The following is a 16,767-nucleotide window of genomic DNA, read 5'->3' as shown; positions in this document are numbered from 1 at the left end:
TCCAACTTTTGCCTAATTAGGGAGAATTTGTGTGTGTGTGTGTGTGTGTGTGTGTGTGTGTGTTTGTGTGTGAGTGTGTGTGTGTGTGTGTGTGTGTTTCTATAATCGCAAATGTACAATGTGAAAGATGTTCTTTATCATCATGATCATCACCTCGTGGGAGGTTTTTTTGTGTTGCAATTTGACCAGTAAAAATAGGTCGCTGTTGTGTTCATGGTGTTGTGTTCATGGTGTTGTGTTCACGGCGTTGTGTTATGGTCTGTTTACAGGAGTTTCATTGTGTCTTTTGTGACTGTTTTACCCGAATGATGTCATCCCAACTATTTTTGGATAACGTACATACATCCTTTGTTTCGGCCTGAACCGTGACTGGATGACAGGCTTAGTGCTGCAGGATGATGTGTTCAGGGGCCTCCCCGGTGCTGGTTAACAACACGCCTGTTAGCATACTTAACTGTTAATAAACCATGCAGAAAGAATCATTAACTGTTAATAAACCATGCAGAAGAAATAGTTAACTGCTAGTAAATGCATACTAGAGCATGTACTAATCTTAATAAAGCAATAAAAAAGCTAGCTGAAGGTTGAACAAAGACTATATAGCTCAGCTCAATTGTGTTGTGTTAACCGTCTCAGGACTCTGTGAGCTGTGCAGGCTCCTCCTCCTGCTCCTCTACGTGCTAACAGGGGCTACATGTAGCCTGCTGCTCCTCTACGTGCTAACAGGAGCTAGATGTAGCCTGCTGCTCCTCTACGTGCTAACAGGAGCTAGATGTAGCCTGCTGCTCCTCTACGTGCTAACAGGAGCTACATGTCGCTTGCTGCTCCTCTCTCCTCCAGAGCGACGGCATGACTCTGTCCAGCGCGCAGGCGGCGCGTAGAGGCAGCACGCCGCTGCCCATAAAGCACCAGCTGCGGCGAGAGGAAGCCGTCCACGACGACTGCGACTGGGCGGCGGCGGCGGCGGCGGCCTCCACCTCCATCTCCGCTCAGCCCGGCGGCTCGGGCCCGGCCTCGGACGAGCCCCCGGCGCTGGGCGTGGAGGGCCGGCCCGACGGGCCCCTGAGGATCGCCCTGCTGGGGCAGAACGGCGTGGGCAAGTCCTCGCTGGCCGTGGCGCTCGCCGGGGACGCGGACAGGACGGCGTCCGTGGACTCTGACGGTGCGAGAGCGCGGACTCAGAGGCCGAACGCCTCCGCGAACACGCGCCCGCCTCCCAGGTGAGACCTAACCGCTGCTCTGCCTCTCCTCAGGGGAGGGCCACGTGCGCGCCGTCACCGTGGACGACGAGGAGAGCACCATCGTTATCTTTGACAACTGGAGACAGGTGAGCGCTCACGGCCCCGATCCTCACGGCCCCGATCCTCATGAGAGACGCCGAGGCCACCGAGCCGCATTTTAGACATATTGCAAACATATTTTAGACATATTTCGAACACATTTTAGACATATTTCAGACAATTTTTAGGCGTATTTTAGACATATTTTAGGCATATTTTAGATATATTTTAGGCATATTTTAGACATATTTTAGGCATATTTTAGACATATTTTAGGCACACATTAGACATATTTTAGACATATTTTAGGCATATTTCAAACATATTTTAGATACATTTCAAACATATTTCAAACATTTTTTAGACATATTTCAGACAATTTCTAGGCACATAGACATATTTTAGGCATATTTCAAACATATTTTAGACACATTTCAAACATATTTCAGACATATTTCAAACATATTTTAGACATTTTAAACACATTTTAAGCATATTTTAGGCATATTGCAGACATCATATCCTCTACATGTGGAGCATATGTTTTATTGGCGTCACTGGAACTGAAACTGTGGCATAAAGAGGACAAACGTCTGCTTCATCTACAGGGATTAAAATCTCATTATCAGGTTGTTTTTACACACTTTTCTCCTCTTTTCCCTGGAGTGCAACACAAGAGAGAGAGAGAGAGAGAGAGAGAGAGAGAGAGAGAGAGAGAGAGAGAGAGAGAGAGAGAGAGAGAGAGCGAGAGAGAGAGAGAGAGAGAGAGAGAGAGAGAGCAGATGTGCCAAACAGAAAAACAACCTAGAAAGCACACAATCGAGACCTATTTTAAACATATTTTAGGCATATTTTTCACGTGATTTTTAAAACGTGTTTCCTGTTCATCTGCATGATCGGCTCTGAAATTTAGGTCCACCTGCTGCATAAAACTATACATACATATATTTATATACATATATTATTGATGTATTGATATGCTGATGTATTGATACGTTGGGCACTAGAGAAACTCTGTGATAAATGATAATGTTTGACATTATCCTCATGATTCGTTTGACTGCAATGTGTTTTGTTCATTAATATAACATCATACAAACTAGCATATCATATTTAATGTCATCATAACTCTCCTGTCCCTCAGGATCTGTCGGCGCTGCAGTGCGAGGTCGGCGTTCTGGTGTTCTCGGTGACGGACCGGCGGAGCTTCCACCGGACCGCTCAGCTGCGGCTGCTGCTGAGGGAGACGCAGCCGCAAACCCCCATCATCCTCGTGGGCAACAAGAGCGACCTCGTCCGCACCCGTGAGGTCACCTCTCAAGGTGCTCCAGGAACCTTTTCCTATTCCTTCACCTTTGACCTTTTCCAGCGTTGACATTCTCAGCGCTTCACGTCCGTCCGCAAACACCGACGTCGCGGGAAAAATGTGCAAAATGTAAATGTCAGAGTCTTCGGCTTCCTCCGGTTCCATTTGGAGCAGGAGAGCGATCAGGTCCACGTTCACGCAGCGCTACGATGCTGTGCAGTTGTGTTACCACACAGCTTGTGTATAGCGGTCCTTAAACCAAGTATTTCCTCCAATATTCATTGTAAATGACTAAAAGAGAACAAAATACACGCACATGGAAGAAGTTTCCTGCCAGGAATTCTGCCAGAAAGAGTTTTATTCAAACCTAAACCATGATATTTTTCAGAATCTAACTGTTTGTGGTCAGATGAGTCTCAATATTAATGGAAACAATATGCACACAGAAGGTTTCACAATTGTTTTGGGTGATTTACACAAAAATATATGATTCCACGCACACACAAATAGTTCAACAATTAAATAAATGCAATCAAAATTGTCAAGTTAATTAATAGGATTCACAAATATATTGCGTGTGCACGCACAAATATGTCTTTGCTTTGAATAAATCCACAAATATGTGTATTTGAAAATATGACAAAAAACATTTTGGGGTGTTTTCAACGTTTGTAGACAAACGGTTGAACCCGCCTTCACAGACTGCTTGCTGTGTGTGAACTTCACTATGTGTGTGTTTTTGTTGTTATTATTCATTGTTATTGAGGCTGACCCCATGGGTTCGTTGCACAAACCTTGAGGAGATTATTCTGGCAGAGCAGACGGAGGTAAAATCGTCTCCAGTGTGCAAAAAAGCATCCGCGGTTATTTTCGGAGTTACTTCGGGCGCTCGTTGTTTTTTGATAAAAAGTCTTTGTACATGAAAACTTTGGGTGAGAAGTTAACTACACAATCCCCGAGGTGCGCGGCGGCAAAAAACAACATCCGAGCACAGAGCTGAGATTCTGCAGTAAGTAAATATTTCACTGTGCTGTAAATAAGGTGAATAATACCATCTGTGTAAATAAGGTATGGATGGGGCGGGGCCTCCGTAGCCACGCCCCCTTCCCAAACAGGAAGTGGAAACCGTTTCAAACCTTTAGTTTCTTCTTCTTCGTTGTATCTTTGATATCACACATATTTGCATCGTCCCTGGTTTAATTCCAGCTCTTTGTCTTTATATTTATTAATTGCTATTTAATTTATATTAATATTGTTTACCACCCCCCCCCCCCCCCCCTCTCCACATCAGAGGCCATGTCCAGCGCCGCCCTCTTCAACTGCCTGTACCTGGAGATCTCGGCCTCCCTGGACCACCGGACCCCGGAGCTCCTGGACTGCGCGGTGCGGCTCGCCAGGGGCCAGACCCCGTGGCCCCCGGGGGCGAGCGCCGAGGACATGGGCGGCGACGGCCAGCGCGAGAGCATCACCTCGCGCGCCAAGCGCTTCCTGTCCAGCCTGGTGCCGCGCTACCCGCGGGAGCGAGAGGCCGGCAAGTTCCTGAGGCAGAAGTCGCGCTCGTGCCACGACCTGGGGGCCCTGTGATCGCGGGGCGAGGGGCGGGGCAGGGGGCGGGGCTTAACGGATGATGCCGGAGGTGACGTAGCGTACTGTAAAAGTTGGGGTACAAGCCTCGCTCCTACTTTCGGTCGGTGTCTCCCGCTGTAGCAAGATAGCGCTGTTGCTAGCTCACCACTGTAGCCAGCTAGTGCTGCTGCTAGCTCTCCACCAGATCTCAACTAGCTACCCGCTGTAGCAAGCTAACGCTGTTGCCGCTGCTGCTGCCCGCGTCCCCGCTGCCCGAGTCGGGCGTCGAGCCGGGGCTGGTCCCGTTACCTTCGGTGATTATTGGGGAGCTAGCAGGGAGCTTTAGCGGGGAGCTAGTGATTGGGCTACCAGCAGAGCTGGCGGAGCTCTAGGGCCAGCGTTAGCTGGCTACTGCGGGGAGCTAGCAGGCAGCTAGAGGAGGGCTAGCAGCAGAGCAGGCATGAAAGCTCTGGTGGAGTGCTAGCAGCAGCGCTAGCTAGCTACAGCGGGGAGCTAGCGGCGACACCCACCGATGGTCGTAGCGGCTCGTAACGCGACTTTTACGGTAGCCACAAAAAGAGGGGAAGATGTGCAAGTGCAAGAACGACAGCGGGACAATGGAGGAGTTGATGTTTTTGTACACGAGAGATCAAATACATGTACATAAACTATACTACAGTACTGACGCATAAATACCACCTCAGAGATCAATAAATCGCTTTTTTTTCTTTTTTTGAGTCTTAAAAAAAGTCTGTTTGTCTCTGGTTTCTGTTTTTGCATCAAAGTTGTCGCACAATGTTATTATTGACGAGGAGAGCGTTGATCTCATGCAACACTTCAGCTCAGGGTGAAACCACACACACACACACACACACACACGTGGGTTAAGAGCGGTAAAACAGTGCCAGCAAGCAGATGAATACATAATATGTATATAAAAAAAGAGGGTTTTTGAGCTTCAGACTGGATTTGCAGAGCACAGCAGTAAGAGATGGATTATTGTGTACGGCGCGATTGTTGCCATGCTACGGTTGTCAAGGAGACGTGAAATCAGGGAGACGTACACATACTATTCATTTCAGATCTTTTTTTATCCTGCAAACGGATTTAGAGACGGGAAAGCCGGTTCTCATGCAGTTCAATTGCTTCTTTTTCATATGTAACATGTCAGAAATCAGCTTTATTACACTCTCTCTCTCTCTCTCTCTCCTCCCACTTCCATCCTCCCACACCAGAACAAAGCTCCTGCACATCACAGGTCGTTATGCTCGTCCTTTGTTATCAAAGGGGAGAGCTGTGCTATAACAGAAGTACAAGAACAGAAAGAAAACAGTGGCATCATGATACTCTGACTCATCTCTGCTGGAACAGACTGAAAGGTTAAGATTTTGGGAGTCGTTCAGCGCGAGGCGAGGGCGCCCTCTGGCGGCCGAGTTGAGCCTCCACAGCCGAGACGATGAAGATGACGAAGACCATGAGAGAAGACAGGATTTGTGGGTGCTAATAGGACACTAAATACTTTTTACTGCAGCTATAAAGAAAAAATAATTGTTCCTTTACGTACATGAGCTTTTGAATTTGAGTTTTATCTCTATAAGTTAAAAGAGAAACCAAATACATAGAAAAAACAAAAACATTTTGGTTCATATCAGGGCCAAATTATTTCACTTCAATGTACAAGAAAATAATCCTGATGGAGAAACACTTCAAGTTCAATAAAAATACATTTGAAAAAGTCTTTCAAAGCAATTTCTTTAACTCTAGAAAGTGATTTGAGACCTCGGCCACAATAGTTAGCAACGCATTAGCTTAGCATAGAGACAGTGGGAGGGGGGACAGCTAGCCAAGGATCAGACAAAAATAGAAACTATTCATCATTTAACTCACGAGTACCAGACATGAAAGTCACGAGATTAAACTTAAATGTGAAGAGTGAAGTCCTTAATGAAGACCAGACCCAGACAACTCAACATAATGTTTAATATAAAGAAAGTCATAAACGTTTTTCAAAATATTTGTGTTTATTTGTTAAAACAAGTTTATAAAAAACTAAATGTGAGTGAATTGAATGCTACACAAAGAGGATTAAGTGTCGTGTTGATGGGGATGAACAGCGTTAATGTTTCAGTGATGAATGGATGAGTGGACACTTAAAATATACAATTCTTTTTCTCTTTAGGTTTGTGGGAAAGGGGTCAAAGTCTTGAGGTCAAACGCTCAAATAAAGTCAGAAGTCGGTGTAAAAAGACAAGTATTAAGGTTTTTGATAACTAGCTGTAGCTTCAATATTCTGTGTTGGAAGAAAAGTATTTTAAGGTTTTCGTGTGCAGAACTATTCCTCTGACAGCAGACGTCACAGCAGTAAACTCACAGGTGAAACTCATTTAGTGAACGCCGGCGCCTTCATCTCCCAAAGAGTCAGAGCCCTGAACATCTCACAGGAGAAGGAGTGAGAAACCAACAAACATCCAGAAATGAGATGAAACGACCAGCAGCTTTTCATTAGTTCCTATTTTTAATGGAATGATTTGTGAGAAAAGTACTTTTTTTTAAAATGGTAAACAAAAAGACACGAGCGCAGCCCTGAAGGGGCTCGAACCCCCGGCGCCGCCTCACAGGGTGCAGGCCTGCAGCTTCTGGTCGGCCATCTTGAGAGACACCCAGGTGTTGAGCATGGAGGCGCGCAGCCGGCTCCAGACCAGGTGGTCGGTCAGCCCGAAGATCTGAGCGGCGAACTGAGCCGCGGCCTCCGGGGAGAGGATGGTGGAGCAGCCGAGACCTGGAGGAGGAAGAAGAGGAGGAAGAAGAGGAGGTATACAGTCAGGGAAGAAATAAACATTTAAAAGTGTTTGTTAGTACAATAACTAAAGTAAATGATACACGGGTCATGTGACACAAACAAGTGATGTCAGTCTTAGATTGAGGGACCTTTTGAATTAAGGATTTCTTAAATAATAATATTATTTTACAAAAAATCTAATAAGAAAATATATATATATTTTTTTTTTTTACATAAAATTGCCTTCATTTAAAAAAATAAATAAAAATAAGTTTTAAAATCCATCATCCCCCAATCAGGATAGATGTAGATGGTATATCTGAGAAGGATTCTCCTCGCCATCTTTAGGAGTTTGCCAAAACCACAAAGTTTCCCCAGAAGATAAAGTCACGTCTATCAGGGGAGAGAGCCGAGGCGTTCGCTGCGCGTACGGATTTAGTTATTTAATGAAATGAATTCCTCGTCTCGTCCACGCCTACAACCTGTTAAACTCCCACGTGGACCAATAAGAAGACGTCTCTCACCGCTCGGCATGCGCAGAGAGGACCAGACGTCCTGCGCGCCCCAGTCCGGCGTGAGAGGCGGGCAGTTGATGACGGGGTACGCCGTGTTGCCCGACATCACCGGGCCCAGGCCGTTGCTCCTGCCGGCCACGGCCACGAACACGGTGGGAACGCCGTCGCCTGAGGACCAAGAAATATGTTAAAGACGACGAGACGGACAGAACGCTCGCTTTAAAAAAAACACACAAAGACAAGAAGCGACGCACACCTTCGTATTCGGCTTTGATGCGGAGCGTCTCGTCCGGGCCCTTGTGGGCCGAGGTGACCCTCAGGGTGCAGGGGATCCCGTAGGAGGTGCAGGCCTTCCGGATCTTCTCACAGTGAGCCAGGTCCGAGGTGGAGCCCATCAGCACCACCACCCTGCCGCCGGCCGGGCGCTCCAGCAGCAGCTGGAGACGAAGCAACCAACGCGTCAGAGAAACGCTAGAAACAACTGACTTTAGTCATACCGGACTATAACAAGTGGAGCAGCAGAAACTACTGAAAAGGCTAAACTCCTCTGGTTGTATAGAAGCCTATGCTTCATGTGTTAAAGCTGCAATCTCTCTCCTGACCACCAGGGGGTGAAATACTTCTGTGTGGTAGAAAAACTTTTTTTTTTACTGAAATCTCTCCAATGCTACGCTATGATTGGCAGGTCAGCGTTCCAGGGCGGGACTTAAGTCGATTGAGAAATAACGCATATCATTTCAGACTTTTCGCGCTTAAGAGAATGAAAAGTCTTCTTTTAAGACTTTGAGTTCATAGAAACAAGTCAACCGTAAAAAAGTAAATCATAAAAGCGATCCAGCACCTGGAGGAAGGAACTAACAACTTCTTAAAGGCCTTTTTTAAGAACTTCTTAAAGAGCAACAAAGCTGAGATAACGATTAACAAGGAACTGTGAGCGCCTGTTAAAATGTTGATGAGAAGCAAACAAAAGCTCGTCCTGATAACAGCAGCTTTGGGTTCGTTGTACCTTGACCCGCTCAGAGACCCACTCGAAGTTCCTCTTCACCGTCTGCATGGCCTCAGGGGTCACTTCCTTGAGATCGCGGTACACCTGGAAACAAGCGGAATAAAAGGGTTGTTTCAGCTGTTATATTCCTTAAGAACAGGGTTCAGACACATGTTGACCAGTGGATTGACAATGTTTTCCATGACCGTAAGAACAGACGCTCGTCCTGACCTGCTTGTCCTTCTGCTGGCTCCGATCTCCAGCCGGCCACAGCCGCCACGAGTCGTTGTCGATCACGTCGGCGAGGACGATCTCCTGAGTCTTCACGTTCACCCCGAACTCGATCTGCGAGCAAAAAAGGATTCTTAAAATCCTAAATGCGTTCAGATGAACCAGCAGAGGGCGCCGCCGCGTACCTTCATGTCCACCAGCGTGCAGTTCTGAGTGGCCCAGGACCGCTCCAGGATCTCAAAGATGGCCACGGTGCTGCGGTTCATGACGTCCACCTCGCACTGGCCCACGGCGAGGCCGGCCGGGGAGAACTTGGCCGCCAGCAGCTGCTCCTCCGACCACTGGGGGTCGTTGTTGGCGTCGTCCTGTCGGGAAGACGCAGACACTTTGAGTCAACAATGCGGAACTTCACGGTCACTTTTAACGCACTGTCTGACATTTGTGTCAAAGGGGGCGACTCCTCTGGTTGTATAGAAGTCTATGCTTCATGTGTTAAAGCTGCATTCTCTCTTGACCACCAGGGGGCGACTCCTCTGGTTGTATAGAAGTCTATGCTTCATGTGTTAAAGCTGCATTCTCTCTCCTGACCACCAGGGGGCGACTCCTCTGGTTGTATAGAAGTCTATGCTTCATGTGTTAAAGCTGCATTCTCTCTCCTGACCACCAGGGGGCGACTCCTCTGGTTGTATAGAAGTTTTGCTTCATGTGTTAATTGGCGATGAGGAGTTGCCGAGGGAATAGATTGCAGCCCGTCTGCAATAAAAAAACAGAAGTTGCTCTATAATTAATTCGGTGTGGCCTCCCAGAGATCTCGGACTCACTTTGAAGAACATCTCCATCTTCAGAGGGGAGAAGCGGTAGCCCTCCTTGACCCCCGGGTTCCTCTTGAGGAAGGATCCGGTCGCCACCCGGCGACAAACCCACTCGATGGGGATCATCTCGCAGCGGGCGGCGACGAACGCCGTGTCAGAGTGCTGCTTCACGAAGGCCGTCTTAATGCCTGGAGGAGGAAGAGGAGGAGGAAGAACCTCAGACATTAATCACAGCAGGACGAGCTCCACGTTGGCTCGTGTCCCTAAAGTATATCTATCTAAAGATTAAATGTGTTGCCGTGTCGGTCACATTCTGGCTGATTACATCAGACCCTTCCCAAAGTCACAAGACCTGCTCATGAGCGGCATGAGGGTTGCGCTCAACAGAATTAAATTATTAAATTAAACAGACAAGGACGAGAGTTAACTTTGGAGCCTAAATGTTCAACGTGCTCCTCCACGAGATAAAAGGGGTAAACGACTCGTACAAAATGTGCACATGTAATGAAAAAAAAAGGGTAAAAAAAAAGCGATGACATGATGTTTTCTGTGGAGCTGAAACAATCCAGTTGACGGACAATTAACTGCCAACTATTTGGGTTTCAGCAATAAAAAGTGATCTGGTTCCCAGCAGAGTATTTGCTGTTATCTTGTTAAAAAAAAGTTTAAAAATCGGACTAAACAAGCAATTTGCCAACGTGCGATTTAACCTTTTAAAGGGAGACAGATAATATATTATTAAAAATGGATGAGGAACAGAGACTTAAAAAAAACATGTTTAATGTTAGTTTCCAATAAGAACTAAAAAGATATACTTTTTTAAAATCATTTTACAGAAGTACATTAAAAAGGCACAATTTGCTGAAGATTGCAAGATGTCCACTACAAAGGGACATATTATTAAAACATACATTATGAGAGGGGAAATATATTGATGCGTTTCTTAACATCTCAATTATTTAAATTATGTATGTATGTATTTTAGTCTTTTTTACAAGTTTTCTCAAATTCATAAAAGGCCCAAAGTCACCTCAGTGACCTCATTAGACTTTACAACACTGGTTGCATTGCTGCGACTTTGCAGCTTTCTGCATTTGATCAGTCAAAAAAAAAAAGTAGTTGCGTGTGAGTACTCATATGAATAAACACCATAAGCATTCATAATTACACCTTTCTGGCTTCAGCCCACAGTGACAGTTTCTCACCATGAGGGAAAGTTGCCTGGGGGGGAGGGACGTTGCAACACACCTGCACCTGGCTGAGCTCCTCACAACTGATCCAGCAACTGAATATATGAATAAAACACATAAATAAATATGTAAATATCTATGCATTGCTCACCGGCCTCCTGCAGCAGCTGGAACACGCTGCTCGTGGTTCTGTTGGCGATGGCCGCCTTGCCCTCCATCTGGTCTTTCCTCACCGCGTTGCCGGCAGTGATCTGGTCCTTGGACTGGACCAGGACCAGCCCGGGCTGATCCGCGAGCTCGAAGATCTGCTTGGTCTTCCCCTCGGTGAGCTTCTGCCCGACATTTAGTTCTGCAAACACGACAACAACAATAAAACACACACACACAAAAAAAAACAAAAAAAACATATGGAACGGTGCAAAACTATTCGCACATGTCATTTTTCGTGGACCTGTCTGTACCTGGTGTGGCGGCCATGTTGCTGTTCTGCGTCTCACGGCAACTCTGAAAACACAAACGTGAAAAGCAACTTTGTGAAAAGACTGACACACAAAAAAAAGTTGCGTGATGAGGAGACAGCGAGGAGGCGGGCAGCAGAGGAAGCAGAGGAAAGACGGAAGTGGGAGTCTGTCTTACGTGCTCCGGCAGCCAATCACATCGCGGGAGCTCACACGAGCGACCAATCACAGCAGCGCATTGGTCACCACGTGGTAAGAGGAGTGGGCGGGGAGGAGATGCTTCAACTCCCGGTATTTCGCGAAGAAGAAAAACCTTTCCGGAGTTTTGTCCGCCGAACTAAAAAAAACACCCCCATTTTATTTTTTCATCCGTGACAGGAAGACGTGATTGATTTAAAACAAAACAACAACACATACGGGTATCAAGAGGGAACAATCCGGACCGAATCGATTGATCAGATACGCATTGAGACACCACGTGGGGTTTAATGCACGTGATGTCAGTTTCAGGGGCGCGTGTTGTTTAAACAACTTCTTTTTTTTTTAAGTCCACGCTTACTGCCGTTTCTCTCTCCCTCTATCTCTCCACACCTCGCACGTGCTCGGTCCACAGCGTCAGCTTCGCGCGCGGACACACAAACACACACACACGCACACACACACACGGAGCTCGCGCGGCTGCCGGATGGAGTTTGAGGCGTCCGGCATCGGGGAGGAGTGCGGGGTGTTCGGCTGCGTGGCCACGGGAGAGTGGCCCACGCAGCTGGAGGTCGCGCAGGTCTTGACGCTGGGTCTCGTGGCGATCCAGCACAGGTGAGTCGGTGTGTGTGTAAAGATCAAAAGAAGTTCAAATAATGTGTTTTCGGCCCGGGGAGTGGCAACAAAGTAGCTTTTTTATTCTTATTTGTGCTCTATTTATCTTCCATAACTCGTCTTCTTTCAGGCTAGTGGAAAGAAAACGTTGATTTTACTACTTTTGTCTGTTTATTCCTCCTGAATTCAAATAGCGTAACTCCTCATTTGCATATTTAAGCACAGCATGTAACACAATACATCATATTAGTGAGTGATGAAGTGTCTCGGTGATATCCATGAGGTCATGTCGTGACCCTCTTCATCTGGAGAGTCTTCCAAACTTCACTCTTTCATTCCCACGTATATATTCTGAGTGTTCATGCGTAGGGGTTTGTTATAAGTAAAGTTATATCACATTTTAGGACTAAAAACATGGAGAAAAGTTGTGTTTTTCATGTCTGTTGACAGTATTTTCTCATGTATGGAGTGACAAGAAGATAAATCATAATTCCCTCTGTAAAAACCTTCGGCTCTAATACATCAACAACGGGAAACTTCAACATGGCTTAATGCTCTCGGGTCAAATCAGTTTTTTACTTTAAGTACTTTTACCTAAAGTACTTTTAAGTAAAAAGTACTTTTAAGTAAAAGTACTTTAGGTGTTTATTGGGTGGATTGAGACTTTCCAATCACTAAAGTTTGATATTTTTCTATAATATTACATCATATTTATTTGTTGATGTTAATGTCTAGTGCTCGTCTGAATCTGCCAAATGTAGTAAAAGTCAACAAATGCAATATTTGATGAGAAAAAGTATCTTAAAATGGAAGATACTACCTCAGAATAGTACTTGAGTACACTTAAGTAAATGTAATTTGTTACACTGCATAAATGTCCTCATGTATATAATGTAGAATATTATAAGACGTAGAGTGCAAATCTATTTTATTTATTATTTGCATTGATGAATGAATTAATCATCCCCAATAAATTACATTTAAATCGACCATTAATCCCAAAACACTAATTTAGTTTATTATCGTGTGTAACTTTGCTTTTTTTGTATTTTTCACTAAAACGATGAGCGGATCAATTCTCTGCCCATCAGAAACTCGATTAATCGACGTCCGGATATTCTCTAATCCCTCAGCGTGTTCTGTGTAGTTGTGTTCGAGGACTCGTGTCAGGAGGCGTTACCTCTCTCTGCGGCGGCGGCGGCGTGGTCGAGGCGATGGAGCGCACAGAGTTGATCTTCATGATCGGGATGTGATCCGGCTCTTCCTCTTTGCAGCGGGCCGCCGCCTCGTCGCAGCCGGCGGCCATCTTTTTGGCGGGCGTCTGGAGTGCAACGTCCAGTAGGGGATCTAATTATTAATACAAAATAATCATACATTTTATTTCTATAGTGCTTAAAAACTTCTCAGACACTTTAAGAATCATAAAAAACATTATAAAGTCCACATTTTAGATTTAGAGTCTCCTCTACTTGTTTCCTCCTGACAGCAGGAAACAATGAACTCTTTTATATATTTCTATTTGGACGTGATCTAATTACGAGGCGGCGTGGTGGAGCATCACAGGACTCGCCCCGTCGGACATTAAGACGAGACTTCCTGTCACGTGACCAGTGATTTTACTTTGAAGGGGCGTTTCAAACCTCGGTCCTCAGCTTTCCTCTTCATCCTTCTGGTCGCCGGGTAGATTTCCTCTCTCTTCACCGAGAGTTCAGACGAGCCTGCAGACAAACACTCAGTCACAGAGTGCTTTAATTAACAGACTTTGATTTAAAAAAAATATATAAATTTAAAAAAATATATATATATATATATATATATATATATATATATTAATTAATTTATATATATATATTAATTTATTTATATATATATATATATATATACACACACACATTCACAATTATTGTAATCATGTAAAAGAAAATCTACAAATATATTAAAAAAATTTTTTACTTGAGTTTTAGTATTATAAGTTTTTTTTTAAATGATTTAATGAAGTTAAAACAAAGCTATATAATAAATATAGAATATATGAACCAAATCATCATCTTGAACTCACTCATTAATCTTTGCTGTCGATCCAGACGGAGATCCCGGGCCGAGTGCGTCCTCGGCTCCTCGTTCTTTGGCGTAACGTCGCGGCTCTTCGACGCGACGAAATCCGAACCACACATTCGGTCCTCCGTGGCCCCGCCCACTGTGGCCCCGCCCACAATAGCCCCACCCACCGTGGCCCCGCCCACCAATCTCGCCACGTTCACCCGATCGCGGTCGTTCTCCTCGCGGCCCTCGTACGCCGTCAGTCTCCCCGAGTCGTCTCCGCGTTTGTCGGCGTCGCGCGGCGAGCCGCTGCCGGCGGCGGCGGCTCGGTTCATGATGGCGTCCACCTCGTCGTAGAACCTCATGAGGCGCCTGGGGTCGGCGTCGGCGTCGCTCTTACCCCGCTGCAGCGAGCGGTACAGGTACTTGAGGTTCTTGTACTTGGTGTGGCACTGCTTCCAGTCGCGCTCGATGCCCTGCTGCATCAGCCGGTTGGAGATCTGGACGAAGATGTCGCGCTTCCGGGTCGAGCTCTCCAGCTGCCGGCACACGCGCTCGTCGGCCCAGACCCGGATCAGCGCCCGCACCTCCTGGTCGCTCCAGTTCCGGCCCGTGTCCGACACCGTGACCACGTGGAACTGCTCGGCGCCGGACGGGTCCGAGAGCGGGAGGTGGGCCTCTGGAGGGAATAACGTGGAGAGATTAATCTAAGAGAGATTAAGACCGGGAGAGATTGCATAAGCCGGACGCTGCAGTCGGGGAGGGACGAGTCACCTGAGGGGTCTGGACCCCAGTACCTACAAAATGTCACACTAAAGGACACACAACTGCCAGGGAGGGACTCAAAACGACTACAAAGGAACACAAAACCACCACAAAGAGACACACAAAATTACCAGAGACTGTAAACTACAAAGGGATGCAAAATGACGACAAAGGAACACACACAACAACAAAGGGACAAACAAAAAACTACAAAAGGACCTCAAAGAGACACATGACCACAAAGGGACTCCAAAACTACAAAGAAAATAACCACAAAAAGACAAAACAACGAAGGGATGCAAAATGACCACAAAGGGATGCAACAACTACAAAATGACCACCAAGAGACACATGACCACAAAGGGATGCAAAATGATCACGAAGAGACACATGACCACAAAGGGATGCAAAATGACCACGAAGAGACACATGACCACAAAGGGATGCAAAATGACCACACAGACTCCCGAAACCCATGTCCACAAGAAGCGGTCAAACCGCCCTGAAGCGACCGTACCAGTTCCTCTCCATTTGGCGTCCCCGTCTCCGTCCACGTCGTAGTCCTCACTGTTGTCGTCTGAAGATAAAAAACCAGAGTCGAGACATTTTAATCCTCTTTCTGTCCCCGAAACGTGAAAACAAATCAGTTCCAGAACCAGAAAACGCACCGTCGTCGATTTCGATGACGACCTCGCTCTCGCTCTCGGGCGCCATTGGCCTCCCCGACGCCGCCTCCCCGTCGTACAGCCTCTTCTGCATCTCCGTGGAGCCGTTGTCCAGCCCGCGGTCCAGCAGGATGGCCTCCACCTCGTCGAAGAACTTCATGTACTTCCCGGGTCCCCCAGCAGCGCCGCCGCCGCCGCCTCCGGCGCCGCCGTGCGCGCTCTTGGCGGTCTTGTAGTCGTACTTGAGGTTCTTGTACTTGGTGCGGCACTGCTTCCAGTTGCGCACGACCCCGAAGGCGCTCTGCATCTGCCGCGCCATCTCCTGGAAGATGGACTTGTTGCGCAGCGTGCACTTGAGGCGCTCGCGCACGCGGCGGTCCGCCCAGACGCACAGCAGCGCCCGCACCTCGTCGTCCGTCCAGTGGCGGCCGCCCTCCTCGGCCACGCCCAGCGCCAACGGAAGCGGCCGGGGGAGGAGACCCTTCACACCTGTGTGTGTGTGTGTGTGTGTGTGTGTGTGTGTGTGTGTGTGTGTGTGTGTGTGTGTGTGTGTGTGTACAGAAACAGACACTTGGTTTAGTTTGTTAATAAAAGAAGAAACAAGTTGGAACTTGACTTCTTTATTTGGATCCACGCAAAGACAGAAACATTTTAAAACTATTTTAAAAATCAATGACATAAGTAACACAATGTTTTGTTGTGCACTCAAATTATTTTAAAGTCTATAAAATAAGTAACACAATGTTTTGTTGTGCTCAGATTGTCGAGCAGACAAAAGTTTTTCTCACATTTTTTCAGCCACTGTGACTAAAACCTTCCACACGTTACCTTCCTGCGTCGGGACAGAAGGAGTGCAGCCCCCTCTTTGATTGTCCTCCTCCTCTTCCTCCTCCTCTTCCTCCTCCTCCTCCTCCTCCACCGGCCTCCCCTCCCGGCCGCGGCGGCTCGCCCTCGCCGCCTCGCCGCTCTGCAGGCCGAGGCTCCTGCACTTGTCCTGACACTCCCACCAGCCGCGCACCACGCTGAGCCTCCTCAGACGGAGCGCGATGGACTCGAACGTGGCTCGGCTGGCGGCGGCGCCGTCGGCGGCGTTGGCGTCGGCGCGCTGCGCTCCCGCCTCGTCCCACGCCGCCACCAGAGCGAGCACCTCGGCCTCCCCCCACCGCCTCCCCGCGGCCGGGCCGGCTCCCGCCACGCCGACCTCGCCGTCGCCTCCTCTTTGTCTCTTTGCCGCTCTCTCCATGTTTCTGAGCTGACCTGGAAACGCTTTTTTCCTCTCTCCCTCCCTCTCCCTCCCTCTCTCTCTCTCTCCTTCTCCCCAATCCCTCTGTCTCTGCCGCCTGGTTCCCTAGGCAACCAGGC

General features: G+C 47.3%; 2 protein-coding genes across 2 annotated transcripts in view; one reads left to right on the top strand and one right to left on the bottom strand.

Annotated features, from left to right (window-relative positions):
• The window catches only part of LOC137795321 (GTP-binding protein REM 2-like), a 5,216-nt gene extending 332 nt beyond the window's left edge, over positions 1–4,884 (top strand). The window contains exons 2-5 of the mRNA XM_068592703.1: positions 841–1,162; positions 1,254–1,327; positions 2,425–2,602; positions 3,878–4,884. Of these exons, the coding sequence (XP_068448804.1) occupies positions 850–1,162; positions 1,254–1,327; positions 2,425–2,602; positions 3,878–4,170 (858 nt within the window). The 5' untranslated portion in view covers positions 841–849 and the 3' untranslated portion in view covers positions 4,171–4,884. The remainder of the gene's footprint in view (positions 1–840; positions 1,163–1,253; positions 1,328–2,424; positions 2,603–3,877) is intronic.
• A 1,761-nt stretch (positions 4,885–6,645) lies between these two features.
• Positions 6,646–16,667, bottom strand: paics (phosphoribosylaminoimidazole carboxylase, phosphoribosylaminoimidazole succinocarboxamide synthetase). Its single transcript, XM_068592789.1, has 15 exons — positions 16,234–16,667; positions 15,409–15,894; positions 15,258–15,317; positions 13,995–14,654; positions 13,576–13,653; positions 13,116–13,282; positions 11,126–11,168; positions 10,816–11,013; positions 9,484–9,662; positions 8,848–9,027; positions 8,663–8,776; positions 8,453–8,536; positions 7,703–7,883; positions 7,456–7,614; positions 6,646–6,931 (listed from the first exon to the last, which is right to left on the bottom strand). Exons 1-15 carry the CDS (start codon positions 16,646–16,648, stop codon positions 6,765–6,767), a joined length of 3,171 nt encoding a protein of 1,056 aa, XP_068448890.1. The 5' UTR covers positions 16,649–16,667; the 3' UTR covers positions 6,646–6,764.
• Positions 16,668–16,767: the final 100 nt, after the last annotated feature.

This window comes from Clinocottus analis, unplaced genomic scaffold (assembly GCF_023055335.1).
Source record: "Clinocottus analis isolate CAN_PGR_092001 unplaced genomic scaffold, fCliAna1.0.p SCAF_28, whole genome shotgun sequence".
In the NCBI taxonomy this organism is placed as follows: Eukaryota; Metazoa; Chordata; class Actinopteri; order Perciformes; family Cottidae; genus Clinocottus; species Clinocottus analis.
This window is presented reverse-complemented; position numbering and strand designations above follow the sequence as displayed.